The sequence below is a fragment of the Pogona vitticeps genome, chromosome 2, assembly GCF_051106095.1.
Source record: "Pogona vitticeps strain Pit_001003342236 chromosome 2, PviZW2.1, whole genome shotgun sequence".
Classification (NCBI taxonomy): domain Eukaryota; kingdom Metazoa; phylum Chordata; class Lepidosauria; order Squamata; family Agamidae; genus Pogona; species Pogona vitticeps.
The window spans coordinates 26184314-26201594 of record NC_135784.1 but is presented as its reverse complement, the minus strand read 5'-3'; the positions used below and the strand labels follow the sequence as shown (position 1 = coordinate 26201594).

The following is a 17281-nucleotide window of genomic DNA, read 5'->3' as shown; positions in this document are numbered from 1 at the left end:
GGGGGACGCACTGCAGCTCCCTCTTCTGCATCATGTGTCATCTGCTACCCAAGGTGACAGCTCCATTGTGCCTAATGACAGAACCGGTGTTCCATTTTTGTCCCCCATAGAGCCAGAACCCTGCATTTGCAGCACCTAGCTTGCCATTATTGCTACAGTGGGGTCTCTACTTAAGAACTTAATCCGTATTGGAAGGTGGTTCTCAAGTTGAAAACTTCTTATGTTGAATCTGTATTTCCCATAGGAATGCATTGAAAACCATTTAATCCGTATCTGCTCTTTTCCGTCCATAGAAACTACAGTGGAACCTCTACTTAAAAACTTAATCCATATTGGAATGGTATTCTTAAACTGAAACATTCTTAAGTTGAAGCAAATTTTCTCATAGGAATGCATTGAAAACCGATTAATCCGTTCCAGCTGTTTTTTGTTCTTATGTAGAGGCGCATTCGTACAGTACGTCGAAGCATCAATTCCCATAGGAACTAATGCAAAGCCAGTTAATCTGTACTCTACCACTACGGGAAGATTTTTTTTTTAACCTAAGATGACCTAAAAGGTAAAAAAGGGTAGGAACTTTTTTTTCCATTCTTATCTTGGATCTCCGTTCTCAAGTAGAAACAAGATTTAACGAATGGAGCTGTTCTTAAGTTGGATTGTTCTTAAGTAGGGACGTTCTTAAGTAGAGACCCGACTGTATGTGTTATTAAGACATTGGGTTGATTGGCGTAATTTTCTGGCTACCAATAGGCCAGAAAATTATAGAGTGATGATACTCTCTGGTTCCTTCTGATGGTAAATTCCAATAAGTCAAAACCGAAAAGCTACTTACAACTATTTTACTTACCTTGGCACTTTACATTGATAACAAAATGGCATAAATTCTGAAAAACTTAATTTAGACATAACTCTTAAAATGCCCTTTGAAAGGAACTTTGGGGAGTAAGTAACCCTTACAGAGCTGCTTCAAAAAAAAAGATTTTGAATTAAATTTAGCGACAGGACAATGGACAGTTTCAACCATTAATTTAAAATCATCACCAGCATATATAAACTTAGCACAGGCCGGAAGAAAAAACCTATTTGGAAAGCTTTTAAAAACCCAGCAATCGTTAACAAAGGGATTGAGAATAAAACAGCCAACATTATAATGCCTTTGTACAAAACGCTGGTAAGGTTGCACCTGGAGTATTGCATACAGTTTTGGTCGCCGCACCTCAAAAAAGACATTGTGGAACTGGAAAAGGTGCAGAAGAGAGTGACTAAAATGTTGACTGGGCTGGGGCACCTCCCTTATGAGGAAAGGCGACAGCGTTTGGGGCTCTTCAGTCTAGAGAAAAGGCACCTGAGGGGGGACATGACTGAGATGTCTAAAATTATGCAGGGGGTGGATAAAATGGATAGAGGAACGCTCTTTTCCCACAATATTAGAACCAGGGGACATTCACTCCAATTGAGTGTTGGGAGAGTGAGAACACACATAAAAGACTTTCTTTACCCAGCGTGTCATTAGTCTGTGGAACTCCTTGCCACAAGATGTGGTGATGGCATCTGGCCTAGATGCCTTTAAAAGGGGACTGGACAAATTCCTGGAGGAAAAGTCCATTGGAGGTTACAAGCCATGATGGGGATGTACAATCTCCAGGTTTAGAGAAGGAAGGGACCTCCAAATGCCTGACTCAGGGGAAGGGGATCAGGAGACAGGTCTCTAGTGGTCTCGCGTGCTCCCAGAGGGATCTGGTGGGGCCACTGTGAGATACAGGGAGCTGGACTAGATGGGCCCTTGGCCTGATCTAGCAGGGCTCTGTTTATGTTCTTATTCGAGATTAGGCATCCTTCAGTCTTAGGAGACTATGGTAACGTACTCTGAACAGAAGACATGGAACAGCGTCTAGTGTGTCTGAGAAGACCAATTTGGGAGTGACATTTCCTTCCACACTGAAGACAAATCCAATCTGTCCACTGTCCAGCTCCCTGATTTTGCTGCTTTCGGGATTGCCTCTTTGCCTCAGCCTGCTGGACAAGGGTCTCTGCAAATTGGGAGAGGCTGTGATCCACCGCCTGCCTCCAGGCCGAACACTCAGATGTCAGGGTTTCCCATCTGTTGAGGTCCATTCCTAAGGCCTTCAGATCCCACTTGCAGATGTCCTTGTATCGCAGCTGTGGTCTCCCTCTGGGGCGATTTCCCTGCACTAATTCTCCATACAGGAGATCCTTTGGAATCCGACCATCAGCCATTGTCACGACATGCCTGAGCCAATGTAGACGTCACTGTTTCAGTCATGTGTACATGTTAAAAATTCCAGCTTGTTCTAGGACTACTCTATTTGGAACTTTGTCCTGCCAGGTGTTCTTATGTAAAGACATAAATGCTTTCATGGGGAAAGGGTTTGAAAGTGTGAGACCAGCACAGAAAGAGCCCTGTTCCTGGAACTTACCAAACATCTGGAAAGCAGAGCCTCAGAGATTCAGCCGTGAACAGATTCCCATAGATTCACATGAGTTTAGCCTGTCCTGCAAACATTTTCTGCCCAGATTGTTTATGGATTTACAGGTCAAAAACTAGAACCTTGAGTCAATTCATATCCATCATATAGTTTCACCACCATGGATTTATTTATGAGAATAAGAATTGGGTGGCTGGATATTTGGCTTCTTGATGCAAGGGAGAAGGTAGTTTGCCCGGCTCCATTCCACACACAGATTACGACAACACCGCCAACAATAAGGATAACCATAAAAATAAATAACCCTATAAAATCCGTAATATTTTTTAAAAAGTTGTTATTGATCATACATACATCCCGGAGATTCAGTTCTCGAAGGCAGCTTTAAATAATTCCCTCTTTACCATCTTCATAACATAAGGAGCCTGGCACATCTCTGTCAGCATTTTATTCCAGAAACAGAGGCCACAATAAGAAAGGCACAAGAAATTACTGTACGTTAGACATGGTCTAGAGGGGCGGGGTATAAATTTAATAGATAGATAGATAGATAGATAGATAGATAGATAGATAGATAGATAGATAGATAGATAGATAGATAGATAGATAGATAGATAGATAGATAGATAGATAGATAGATAGATAGATAAATAAATAAATAAATAAATAAATAAATAAATAAATAAATTTTAAAAACCAAGTTTCAAAAACACGCCCCTCTGAAAGCCAGGAAATATATTCCACAATAATGCAGGTCCAAATCGGTTACAAATCTGCCTGGCAAGGACAAGAGGGCTTCCCAGAAGCGTGCATTTCACAATCTGGGAACACCCATTGAAAAGGCCTTTTTTGCATCCTCGCATACAAGCCCGGGAGACCAAGAGAAGGGCCTCCCCAGAAAATACTAAAAGCCCGTGTGGTTTGTGTGGTGTGACACAATCCTTCAGGTAGCCTGGCCCAAGCATGACCTGCAAATTGAACTGGGCTTGGAAATAAACCAGCAGCCACTGAAGCTGTTAGAATAGGGGGATTGCATGCTCCCCATTAACCCGCACCAGTCCAGATGTAGTAAAAAGGTAAAGGTAAAGGTTCCCCTTGACAATTTTTGTCCAGTTGTGTTTGACTCTAGGGGGCGGTGCTCATCCCCGTTTCCAAGCCATAGAGCCAGCGTTTTTGTCCGAAGACAATCTTCCGTGGTCACATGGCCAGTGCGACTTAGACACGGAACGCTGTTACCTTCCCACCGAGGTGGTCCCTATTTATCTACTTGCATTTGCATGCTTTCGAACCGCTAGGTTGGCAGGAGCTGGGACAAGCGACGGGCGCTCACTCCGTCGCGTGGATTCGATCTTACGACTGCTTGGTCTTCTGATCCTGCAGCACAGGCTTCTACGGTTTAGCCCGCAGCGCCACCACGTCCCCAGATGTAGTATTTTAATCTTAATCCTAGAACTGTAGAGCTGGAAGGGGCCCTATGGATCACCGAGAGCAGCCCCTGTTCAAGGAGGCAAGGGAAGAATTCCCAAGCCTCCAGCTCAACAGCTAGATACCGAAACCCCTCAGCTATCCAGCAGTTCTGGATCATCTGAAACTTCCGAACGCTCTTTCGAACGCAGCCCCACAGAGAGACATTGCAGTAATCCAGGTGAGAGCTAGCTCAAGCATGTGTCACCATAGCCACAGGTCGGGTACAGTACTTCAAGGAATGGGCACAGTGATGCAATATGTAGCTCAATGTTTTAGGTCTGGTTGGGAGTTCGATTCCCCAGTGTGCCTCCCGGACAGGGGCTGGACTTGATGATCCTTTGGGTCGCCTTCCAGCTCTGCAGTTCTAAAATTATTAATTACATTATCTTTCCCTGTGTCATTGCCCTCCTGGTTGCTGCTGAACCCTAGGCATCCTCGCTTGGGGGCTGACTCCAGGGGCACACAAAAACAGTGGGCCTGACCTTTCAGGCAGAGTGTAACCCTATCCACTACAAACAACTCTGTAGGTTTATTTATTTATTTTATTTGATTTATATCTCGCCCATCTGGTATATTCTACCACTCTGGGCGGCTTCCAATATTCCAATGTTTAGCTCTCCAAGACCACCGAAGCGGATTATCTGGGTCGCCGAAAGCTAAAGTCGAAACCCCTTTGAAAGGGCGTAGGTTCTGCCGCGATCCAGCAGCCTGTGCTACAAAAAGAGGACTAGAACCCCACGCTCTGTACATGCTCAGAGGCCCTTTCGCTTCATCTTTTCCTGAAACTTGAGCACGGATCTCGAGGCAGGGAAACTGAGCACAGATCAAATGATATCCTCCAAGGGACAGATTGCTTAGGCGGTTGGGCCATTCCAGCTTCCTCCGGCCTCTTTTGTCCGAAGTGGGGCGAACTCGCGGGAGCCGCGGCCCCTTTAAGGGCCTGCCTCCTTTCTCCCCTTGACTCTCCCCGTGGCTGTGACGTCAGTGCGGGGCCGGCTTTGCTGCTGCTGCTGCTGCGGCGCGAGGCCATGGAGGCTGCAGGAGCGGGAGTCGCGCAGGTTTGGGGCGCCGATTTATGCGCGTGCAGGGGGACGGTGGTGGAACCAGGACGATAGGGCTCCGTAGGGGAGAAAGTAGGGGGGCAACAAGGGGAGATCATCCAATATCTTCCCCCCCGCCGGTCCTCATCACTCGTGGCCTTTTTGCTCCCCCATTGCAAACTGGGAGGGGCTTTCAGGGCGAATCGGAAATGCAAAAGCAGATTTCTCTCCCCCCCCCCCTCTTTTTGTCTTCTGCATTGATTCTTCATGGGGTGGAGTAAGGGAGCTGATCCTTGGAGGAGAAGAGACGGTTTGCAGTTGGAAGTGATTGGAGGGGGGGGGGAGCAAGGATTTCCTCTGTTGTTCCCAGGTTGCATTAGTTCTGGGTAGCTCGTTTACTCTTTGCAATAAGAAGGGAGGCTCCCGATGAGCGTTCAAGCTCTTTATGATTTCAGGAGGATGGTAAACAACACAAAGAGAATTGTTTCGAAGCAGGCAGGAAAGTAATCATAAGAGTAAAGTAGGAATCATTGCCTCAGGGCGAGCCTGCCTTCAGATCACCCTCTCACTTTTGATCCTCCCCACTTGTGATCTTTAGATTTCCTTCTGTCTTGCCTTGAGTTCTTAGTTTTTCCCCCGGTACCTCCTTGCAGTCCACGTGTTTTTCCGATCCCCTCCACCAGCAATATTTGAATCGCCCGCCCCGTGCAAAATAATAATAGTAAGGCATTAGGCAATGATGCCTAAAACTCTCGCTTTGTTAGGAATTCTCAGACCCCTTGCTTTGGGAAAACTGATTCAAACAATGCTGTTCCTATTTCTGCTGATATGTTTAGTTATATCTGCGTTTCATTCATCTTTCAAAGGATTCAGGGCCTCATGCATGGGATGTGTTTATTCCCCAGGCATGAATTGACCCTCAGTTTGTACATTGAATTTAAAAACCTTTATACAGTGTATATATATATATATTTAAAAATCCTTGCAAAATTTAAAATGTTGCATCACAGGTATTTTAAATATTCACATCATTCTGGATACAGAATATGTTTTTGTGTAAGATTCCGATTTTTGTCACACGTGCTGAAATCACAGGACTTTAGTCTGAAGCAGGCACTTGGTACTGAAACATTTCATATTCCATATTTGCAATATTTTATATTTAATATTAAAATGTTGTTTATTTATTATTCATTTATTTGAATTGTGTATGTGCCATCTTTCTCTCCATAGGGAGTTTCAAGTATTTTAACAGTTGTTAATAATTTTAAATAAATTAAATATTTTATATGAAGTCGTTCATGGCCAGAATCCAATTGGATCTTTATACCAGCATAAGTACAGTGGTGCCTCGCATTACGATGTTAATTCTCATGCCAGCATACTGTTCATGCACACCACGGCCCACCAGATGCCTTAATGGAAGCCTAGTGGCAGGACTGTATGTATGTATGTACATACATACGTACAGTGGTGCCAAGCATTACGATGTTAATTCGTTCCAGCGAAATCGCTGTAGAACGAAAACATCATAAAGCGATTTTAAAAAGCCCATAGAAACGCATTAAAACCTGATTAATGCATTCCTACGGGCTTGAAACTCACCGTCTAGCGAAGATCCTCCATAGCGTGGCCATTTTCGCTGCCCATGCAGCGAGGAATCCATCCCAGAAAACAGCGGGCGGCCATTTTTTTTAACCTGTCGGCCATTTTGAAACCGCTGATCAGCTTTGCAAAAATCTTCGTTTTGCGATAATCGGTTAGCGAAGCAGGTAACTGATCATCGCAAAGCAAAAAAAAAAAAAAAACCCATAGGAAACATCGTTTTGTGATCGCTTTTGCGATCGCAAAAACTTCTTCGTTATGTGATTTCATCATTAAACGAAGTGCTCGTCTTGCGAGGCACCACTGTAGAGTGATATAAATCTCAGTAACAAATTGCCAGTACCATACTTGGCAAGTTGCTGCTTGTATTCTTCATTGAATACTAGTGGTATGACTTGGTATGTGATGAGGAATACAAGCAATGTTTTGTTAGCTAGTGGCAATTTACTGCTGTAATTCATATATCACTGTGCTTCTATTGGTATAAATAGCCAGTAGGATTCTGGATGATGTGCAAATAATTTCTTGCTTAAAATAAAAGATCTGTTTAGCTCACTAAACAACTGTTAGTCAGGTTTAAAAAGGGGGCTGTGATTTTGCCCATGAATCACTTTTTCACTTAGAGAAATTTGATGCCAGATCTACCTACCCCCACCCTCGAAACCGATGCCCAATCCAAGTATGTTGCATCACACTGGACCAGTTAAACTGCCCACCAAAAAACTGAGGTTTAGTATTTGAACACAGTTGTGATTTCATCCCCAAATTCCATGACAGACCAGAAGCTGTGCTTTGTCCAGCATTTTTAATTGTCTTTTCTGGGGTCCTATTTGAGGCGGGCAGTTTAGCAAGCCAGCCAGGTATAAGACAAGGTTTAGACATCACAATAAACCATGGCATGAATAATCTAGATTTTGTAAATTGACAACACACTATGAGTTGATATAGTTTGTGGCTGGTTATGTTTGTTCATCACAAATTAGGTTTTAAACAAACTACACCATGGCTTCTGACAAATTACTGTGGTCCCAGTTAAAAACAAATATTTATCTTGATTCAGTTTTTTAGAGTTCTGAATCAGGATAAAGTTTTATAAAAATTATAGTACATAAGGTACTGTACCTTGTACCAGACTGTTTGTGTTACTGCTCAGTAGCTGCCAATTTTGGAATAGCAAATATATCACTGTCTACATTTTCTTCATTTCCCTCAGGTCTCACAGTTACCTACCACCACCACCCATATTGAATGCATCTGGTGGCAAGGTTTAATCCACAAATATTTGTGCCATAAGAAAGTTAGTGTTTGAGATACCACAAAATGCTTGCGTATTTTGCAGAATCTGTGTTGTACTACTAAAGCAAGCGAGGAGCCTGACGTTTTAGTCTTCAATTCCCAGATCTGGCCAGCATGGTCGATTGCAAGGGATTCTGGGAGTTGTAGTCTAAAGAGCCTGAAGGGCCAGAAGTTCTTCATTATGCCAATCTAAACATCCTAAGAAGGAAGGCCTTTGCCTTCTGTCTGAACATTAGAAAAGGCATTCTTTACAGAGGTTGAAAAGGTTGCTTTTGTGGTCCAAAGTTCCCAGAATCAGAATGGCTGCAGAGTTCTTGGAAAGGTCATCTGAAAACAGGGGTTTCCAACCTTTGCTTCCATGCAACTCTTGGGGGAAAGGATGGTCTGGAGAAAGGAAGCAGGTCTGTTCTTTCCAGATCATGCATTTTCCATAGTAGAGGTGGGTGGGACTTATAAAATTGGCAATTAGCAGCACCTTCCCTCTACCTGAGTGGAGAGAGAGAGGCTTCATGGAGGCCTCATTTCCACTGGCTGCTTAATGGTTCCAAATGGGGCAGAGGAATTCTGCCAGGTTGACTCGTTTTGGAGGAAGAGGAAAGCCGCCTTTGGGTGTAAGAAACAGGAGTAACTTGATGGCTGAGAAGATGCTCAAAGGCCAAAGATTTCGTTTTTGGGTTGTCACATTTTGGAAAGTATGAGTGAGTGGGTGTAGATTCTAGAGAATTCTCTGGAAGTTGATTGAGGGTGACTTAGGGTCTTGTGTGAACAAAATTCACATTTGTTGCGAGTGCATCCCTTGACCTTTTAAAACAGCTTCTAATTAATTGGGTTACCTCCTGCAAAGAGCAGGTCTTCTTTATGTGCTGCTTTCTTCATTTTGTCTTAATTCCTCCCGTTGGGGTGTGTGAAGCTTTCTCAGTTTTCTCCTCAGAGGTGGCTTTAAGCTTGAAAGAGCGGGTGTGCTTCAGTGAGGATTTGATTCTGAACCCTTGTCCTGTATTGCGATCCAGAGATGGGGAAACCTAGACGCTTTGGACTTCAGTTCCCATTATCCTCACACAGTCTGTCCACAGATGAAGGATTATGGGAGTTACAGTCCAAAATACCCGAAGCATTTGAGCCAAATCATGCCCTTTCCCAACAATAGAATGGTGAATTAGATTGCTTGGGGATGTAATTTCAGTTTAATTTAGAGACCTGCTTCTTGCTTTCTAGAGTAAGAAATGCAGTCTCTTTTCACGTTTCCAAAAACGAAGTCTCAGAAGTACAAGGTGGGCAGAGAAATCTAGTTCAGCCACCAGTCTGGTTTCTGGTATTACAGCAGCTGTTGCTGTTGACTATATCATCCCTCTTGTAAACACTAGTGATTTACAATTTTAAGGACAAATGGCAAATAAAATCTCCATTGAGTTCAGCGATGCTTAATTCTAAGTAAACATGCTTATCTATCTAGCAATGTTGCATGGCTGTTGCATGTTTAACATGCTATTGAGCAGTGTTTCAGGCTGCATTGCATGTTTGCTGCAAGACTCTGGAACTCCCTCCCACACGAGGCCAGACTGGCCCCGTCTTTGCTGTTCTTCTGTAAGCAGGTGAAGACTTTTTCTCTTGAGCCGGACTTTTTTTAAAATGGCTGGTTGATCAATGTGTTTTTTTAAAAAGATTATCATATTCTATTGATTGCTCTTATTTATAAGTTTTAATGTAATTCTTTTTTAATACTGTAACCATTCATTGTTTTAGCGTTTAACTTTGTTTCTCTTAATACTGTAAGCCGGCTTTTATCCTTTAGAGAAAGGCAGCATGTAATATTTAAATAAATAAATGCCATGTGGGGAGCAAGATGGCAGACTTGCAGTGGTTCTTAACCTTTGTTACTCGGATGTTTTTGAACTGCAACTCCCAGAAACCCCAGCCAGACAGTTGGTGGTGAAGGCTTCTGGGAATTGCAGTCCAAAATTCCTGAGTAACCCAAGGTTAAGAACCAGTGGATTAGACTGAGCACTGGTTCTTAACCTTGGGTTACTCAGGAGTTTTGGACTGCAACTCCCAGAAGCCTTCACCACCAACTGTGCTGGCTGGGGTTTCTGGGAGTTGCAGTTCAAAAACATCCGAGTAACAAAGGTTAAGAACCACTGGATTAGAGAACACGGATACCACTAGTAATAATCGGAAAATATTTCCTCAGGTATTGTACCTTTGCGTTTTAAAAATATAAACCATTGATCAGCATTTTAAAAAAATATATAATTTTCAGTGTATTTATTATTTTAGTTAAATCGTGCCTTTCCCTCAGTGCAGACCCAAAGGCAGCTTTCAACTTTAAAAAGTTGAAAAGCAGCCACTTGAAATAAAATAATAAAAATCAGGCAAGGCATTCTGTTAAACACAAGTACAGAATTAAAGCAATCTAAAGTCATTTAAAAGCATAGCAAGAGATAAAGGAAATGTACAGTGTTCACCATTGGGGAAAAAACTTTCTGCAGCAGCTAACTAGGGGCTAAAGCCCTGTCTGAATAAAAACACTTTTGTCTGCTTCCAAAAGAGGTAAGAAGTCGCATAGACCAGATGGACGGGATACAAATAAAATAGAAAGAAAGAAAGAAAGAAAGAAAGAAAGGTTCGCTTTAAAATCTCCCTTGGAAGAGAGTTCTAGGCCAGGGAGCAGACACCAGGAAGACCTTGTCTCGTTTCTTGTGTCCTTACCAAAGTTGCCTGTGTGTGAGAATGGCAAGGATTGAGGGAAAATCTCCCCCCTGCAAACTTCTGAAAGTCCAGGCAGATTCGTATAGGAAGATACGTACCATCCTTCAGGTACTCAGGGCCCATGTTGTAGAGGACTGTGTAGGTCATAGCCATTACTTTCAATTGTGTTTGAACTACTGTATGTTGGTAGCCAAGGAAACTCTTGTAACAATCCTTGAGCCAAACACTCATGATTTTGTATGTTTTTGTGTTTGTATGTAATGCAAGTCAAGCTTGTTCATTTAATATATTTTTGTACTGTTCATCAAGAAGATTTTTTTTCAGGATGATTTAAAGGAGTCACAGATTTTAAAAAGGAGACAAAAAATGGAAAGTGTCCAAAAACATTGCACAGATTCTATCAGAGTTTTTTTTTCCAAAAGCTTTGTAATGTAGGCCAGTGGTATTATCCCCCTATAATTAACTGGGAGGCTGAGAGAATAGGGAATGAACTGTGTACCTATTTTTTTAACTGCAACTCTTAAGAATTTCCCAGGCAAAATTCTGGAAGTTCTTGCACACAGAACCACACCGACATTTCACTCACCTGGAATACGCCTCTGTTGCTGGCTTTCTCAGGCCTACTTCCTGTACAAAAAAGGAAACTGCCCCAGTCTTCATGGGAGGTATAGACTTGCTAACCGTTAGGCTCTATTGGAGGGCTTCTCCAAAGACCTACACCGCCAGAAAGACCTAGGCCGGCCGGGAACCACTGGGGCTGTTTTCTTTTTGCGCAGGAAGTAGGTCTGAAATAGCTTGGAAGGAAGGCCTGTTCAGGTGAGCAAAACGTAGGTGTGGGCAGGAAGTCCTAGAATTCTTTATTCAATTTTGGGAGTTGCATTGGGGGGGGGAGAGAGGGACACCCCAGTAGGGAATACCCTAAGACTGATTAGTAACCTAGACATGATATGAATCTGCAGCTTCCTGGCTGGTAGCCCAACTGTGAGTTACAAATATAGTGGTGCCTCGCACAATGAGCGCCCCGTAGAGTGATGAATTCGCTCTACGGTGACGCTTTTGCGGTCGCTAATGCTATCGCAGAGCGATGCCCCCAATGGGCGAAAATCGCAGAGCGAAGGTCGGCAAGTGGTTTGCTTACCGGCCTTCGCTTTGCGACCCGCCGATCAGCTGTTCCGCGACTTCAAAATGGCCGCCGGAACAGCCAAAATGGCCGGCCGCAGCATTTTCGCGCCCTTGGTAAGCAAGGGGAGGGCGCGAAAACGCTGCCGGAACAGCCGAAATGGCTGCGCGCAGCGTTTTCGCGCCCTCCCCTCGCTTACCAAGGGCGCGAAAATGCTGCGGTCGGCTGTTCCGGCGGCCATTTTGAACCCGCCGGACAGCTGATCGCAGCCATTTTCGCGCCCTCGTTCAGCGAGGGGAGGGCATGAAAATGGCTGCCGGCCATCGGAGAAACATCACTGAACGGTGAGTACAGCACGCGATTGGAACGCATTAAACACTGTTTAATGCGTTCCAATGGGCTTTTCTGCCCCGCTTAGCGATGTTTCACACAGCTAGGGTTAATCCGGGACGGATTAACCTCGCTGTGCGAGGCACCACTGTACACAGCATGAGCCAAAACCGGAAGCCTACATATTCATAAAGATGAGGAATGGGACAAAGTTCTGCCTCCCAGATGTTGGACTGTAAATTCCCACTGGCCCCAGCCAGCCTTACCATTGATGAGGGATGCAATGAGTTGCTGTTCAGCTACCTCTGGATGAGTTCTGATTTATCCATCCATGATAGAAATACACTACCATTCCATTTGAGTGAATAACCTCTTTTTTTTTGTTCTGCAGGATGAACCTCCACGAGGGTCAACATCACTGGTGGAAGTGGGGCCAGATGAAACAGGTAGGCTGGGATTAGAAATCTGGGTTTGAAACAGACGGGGAAAGCTAGCCCTTCGGCATGATGTGTGTCTACCTCTTTTTTTTCCCCAGGTGGTGCACCCGCCAGAGATGTGGGTCCTGATCCTGCTTCAGGATCTTTGTCTCCCCGGAAGCCCAAAAGCACCCAGGGAGGAGCAGGGGAGAGCCTGTTGGCCTCTGGTCGAAACGGAGAGGATGGAGGAAGGGCGCAGATGACGGGAAGTGGCAAAGAAATGGGAGGCGTGTCTCCAGAAGCAGGGGGGATCTCGGCCGGATCCAACACCAGCCCAAGCCCAGGGGGTAAAGGTCTGCCAGGTGAGGAAGACGGGTAAGAGGGATTTGACTCAGTGGAAGGGGGAGAACATGGTTTTTGCCTCATGCAGTGAGAAGTCCAGAGCCTGCCTTGTTCTTGGTGGGCTTTTATTCCCTGCATGGGCCTACCTCCTCACCACTGCAATGGCCACCTCTTCACATGACCTCTCCTCTGGCCCCAGTGTTTGCTCAAGGGAGTGGTCAAGATGCATGTTAGCGATGACAACAACAAAGTTCTCTTTAATAACTAACTGAGAACGTGAGTCCCTCAAGATTGGAATTGTCAGCGGAGACCAACTGTGACTTTCCAGAGTTTCATGCCAGAATCTACTGCTCTTTCTCTCTCTCACCCTGACAGCCATGCTTGGCCTGTCCCTACCATTAAGCAGAGTGAGGCAGCCGCCTGAGGCAGCCGATCGAGTGGTGGTGAAAGGGAGCAGCAGATGATTGGCCATTTAAAGTTATTGTCCTTGTGTTTCATTCAGATGATCGTTCTCGGATGCCACTTGTTCTTATTTTATTAATGTTTTAATTCTTGTGTAGGTACTATTTAGTATGGCATGTTTTTGTCTATTGTTGTAAATTGCTCAGAATTGTGCTTCGCACTAATGGAATAGTAAATACAAATCAGATAAATTAATTGTCTTGCCAGGGATGAGGAGGAGTACGAGACACCTTGATCTGTGAGGGGTTCGAGGTTGAAGCATCTTAACTTGGGGGAGCCTTTTCCTGCTCTGTTTCTAGAAGCAGAGTACTGTATCTTGGTTGGGCCCCAGAACAGAAAAATGAGTTGCAAAAGCTAGAAAGAAAAGGAATAGAGCTGCGGACCATAGCAGGTTCTGATGCCAATCCAACGTTGACCTTCGTATTTTGGTATAGATTTTCCATGATGCAGCTCTATTTATGCTCATGTGAACTAGAAGGTTCTGGGATTCCAAAAAAGGTAACTTTTCTAAGCCCTGATGTGGATACACTCTGGGGGGGGGGAACAAACCCCTCTAATGAGGGCAGACATGTCTAATGATCATCCTGTTCTTCTGCCTCAGGCCATGCCGCCAAGACTTTTCCATCATCCCCCAGCAAAGCAGGCGGGCCCAGCCGGGCCAAGATGTCCCTAACAGGAACCAGCAAGTCTCCGACATCTATCCAAAGTTTGGCAATGCGGCTGCTGAGTATGCCCGGATCACGCCTTCCTGGGGAAACTGGAACGCCCGGGGCAGAAACTCCGGCCCCGGCCCCAATCCTGGCCCCCGCGCAGCCTCCGGTGCAAGCGGCGGAAGAAGCTAAGCCCAAAGTTCATCGGGCTCGGAAGACCATGTCGAAACCTCCCAGTGCTCAGGTTAGAACTTCAAAATGCAGCTTCTGTCTTGGAGCTGATACACTGCAAACCTTTGGCCACTGGCAGTGGATACGTCTCTGTGGAGATACAGTGGTGCCTCGCTTTACAATTGCCCCTCATTATGATGAATCCGCTTTACGACGATCTTTTTGCGATCGCAATTGTGATCGCAAAACGATGGTCTACATGGGGGAATTTCGCTTTGCGATGATTGTTTCCTGCTTCGGGAATTGATTCTTTGCAAAACGATGATTTTTAAACAGCTGATTGGCGGTTTCAAAATGGCCACTAGGTAACTAAAATGACTCCCCGCTGTGTTTAGGGACGGATTCCTCGCTGTACAGGCAGCGAAAATGGCTGCCGTATAGAGGATCTTTGCTGGACGGTGAGTTTTAAGCCCATTGGAACGCATTGAAAGGTTTTCAGTGCATTTCAATTGGCTTTTTATTTTCGCTTTACGATGTTTTCGCTTAACGGTGATTTTCCTGGAATGGATTATCGCCGTTAAGTGACGCACCACTGTAGTGGGAAAGTTCCTTGTCCAAACACACCCTGCTAACATGAGCAATGTTGGGGGGTGGAATGGAATTCTGAGATTTTTTTTATCACAAAATGAAACTTGCTTGATCTCTGCCATTTGTCTATTTAATCTGAAATACCTGGAGGCACCACCGGTGAGAAACGGTAGCAGGTTAGATGGTTGTGGACAGTAAGGGTATGCAGATTTTTGGTTTTGGACTATAGCTCCTAGGATAATTGTGGTCCAAGAGCAAAAATCTGCACACTTTGCAGTTTATGAATATTTGGATTCTCATCTGCCTGATAGCAGCCTTCAAATGTCTCATGTGATGAAACTGTTTGATCAAGAAGCAGCCAGCACTGGAAAGTTCTGATTACTTCATCTTTTAAGCAACAGGACTTGTTTAATATCCTTACGTTCCCTGTTGGCAGAACAAAATCAGTCTTGCCAATTTTTTTCCCTCTTGCAAACGGCTGTGGAATTCTGCTGTATGAAAACCATGTGTTTTGCGTGACCACATCTTTTTGGATTGTGTTCTTGGGGTGATATAGAAGTTCTATTCAGCTTGCAGACAGTTTGCACTGTACACTGTTTTGTATACAGGCTTGTCTCAGAAAAGGTACCTTGCAAGTTCCAGTTAGACCAACCTGATTTAAATCTGCCCCCTTCTTTCAGTCATGTGTTGCCCTTTTAAGCATCTGCTGTCATTTAAATGGTCTTGCTTAGATCAATCAAACCTGAACAGCATAAAGAAGACATCAACATAATAATCATGTGCTGTCAAGTCAATTCTGACTTGCAGCGATCCTTTTCAGGCTTTGCCAGGTAGAAAAATCTCATAAGTAGTTACGCATCCCCTTCTTCTGGGGGCACCCTGAGACTGTGCAGCTTGCCCAAGGCCGCACAGGTTAGCTGTATGTGATTGGGTTCTTTTCCTGAAGAGGGCGGACCAAGGGATTCGGCGGGAATAATGGCAGGAGTCGATGTAACAGTCAAAAACGGATTGGTTTTATTAACTTTAACATCAGATAACTCTGGACCGAATGGGTCCGGCAACTCTTCGTCAGTTAACAAGTTATATTTCTTGGGCTTTGTCCCAGGCACAACATCTTTGTTTTTCATTGTTTCTTCACCCCAAAACGAGCGATTGCGTTCGGGTTCGCGACCGACGCAGTCAGAACTGAGCAGGTAGTCCTGCAACAGGGATGGACCACGGTCGCCCCCTCCAATCTGGGTAGGAAAGGGCTGACACCACCAGGGGTTGCCTTGTCCATCGTAGGGCGAAAAGCCATACCCCCCTCCCGGTTTCCATCCCTCTTTGGACTCACGGACTCCCGCCTGGCTCAGCTCTTTAGGTAGAGGTAGCAAACCGTCTTCTCTCATCAGGTTTGGGAAGTTCTTAACCAGAGTCGCAATTCTTTCTCTCTCTACTCCTGTCTCTCTCGTTTGAGTGCCTTTCTCCTCCCTTTCTCCGTCTAACCCCTTTTCTCCTCTCTCCTCCTTTATAACTTCATCCCATCTCCAATCTCCCGACTCCTCCCCCCAGTCTCTCGTCCTCTCCGCTAGGAACACCTCTATAGCCTTATTAGCGCCCCCTTCTTCCTCGTCTAGTTTTATCAATTCTCCCACAGCGCATTCTCCGCCTCCTTCTTCTTTTGACGCCTGTGAGGACGGCTCACTTTCCTTCCTCCGCTCACACGCCCCCCCTGAGGAGTGGGCCGTCCTCTCTTTGGTTTGCGGTAGCATCTCTCCCTGTCGGGAAAAGTAATCCGCATTAGCATGGGCACTTCCCTTACGATATTTCACTGTGAAGGTAAATGGCTGCAAACTTAAGTACCACCTGGTCAACCTGGGATTCACATCCTTCATCCGGTTCAGCCATTGTAGCGGGGCATGATCTGTGACGAGAGTAAAGGGTGCCCCTAACAGGTAATACCTTAAAGCCTGTATAGCCCATTTAACAGCAAAAGCCTCTTTTTCTATAGTCGAATACTTCTGCTCCCTAGGGGTTAGTTTCTTACTTAAATACATTACGGGAAATTCTACATCATCCTTCTCTTGTGATAACACTGCCCCCACTCCCCGATCTGAGGCATCAGTCTGAACTATGAAAGGCCTGGAAAAATCTGGAGCATATCTACTGGGTAATTCAGATAGTATCTGTTTCAACTCCTCAAAAGCTTTGGTCTCCTTTTCTCCCCAATAAACCAATTTTGCTTTCTTCTTTCTAGTCAAATCGCTTAGGGGAGCCGCAATGTGGGCAAAGTTGGGAACGAATTGCCTGTAATAACCTGCTAACCCTAAAAATCTCTGTACTTCCTTTTTTGTCCGGGGTACGGGCCAGGCCGTCACTTGGTCGATCTTGTCTGATACTGGCTGTATTCTACCTTGTTTCACTTGAAACCCCAAGAATTTCACCCCCTTACACGCCACTTTGCACTTGGTTGGATTAACTTTCAGTCGAGCTTCTTGCAACACCTGTAGCACCTTCTCTAGGTGCACCAAATGCTCCTCCCAACTTTTACTATATATAAGTATGTCATCAATATAAGCTCCGGCAAAATCTTTAACAGGGGTTAACACTTTATCCATTAGCCGTTGAAACGTCGCCGCTGCCCCATGCAACCCAAAGGGCA

The 17281-nt window shown here is 44.9% G+C and overlaps 1 protein-coding gene across 4 annotated transcripts in view; it reads left to right on the top strand.

The window, feature by feature from the left end:
• The first annotated feature begins 4883 nt into the window (after nucleotides 1-4883).
• EHMT2 (euchromatic histone lysine methyltransferase 2) overlaps nucleotides 4884-17281 on the top strand; it is a 54653-nt gene continuing 42255 nt past the window's right edge. For 2 of the 4 annotated variants that reach the window (XM_072988762.2, XM_072988761.2), the window contains exons 1-4: nucleotides 8477-9447; nucleotides 12403-12457; nucleotides 12547-12789; nucleotides 13833-14125. In XM_072988762.2, coding sequence (XP_072844863.2) covers nucleotides 9370-9447; nucleotides 12403-12457; nucleotides 12547-12789; nucleotides 13833-14125 — 669 coding nt within the window. In that variant the 5' untranslated portion in view covers nucleotides 8477-9369. The other 2 variants (XM_072988764.2, XM_072988763.2) reach the window with 2 other exon arrangements.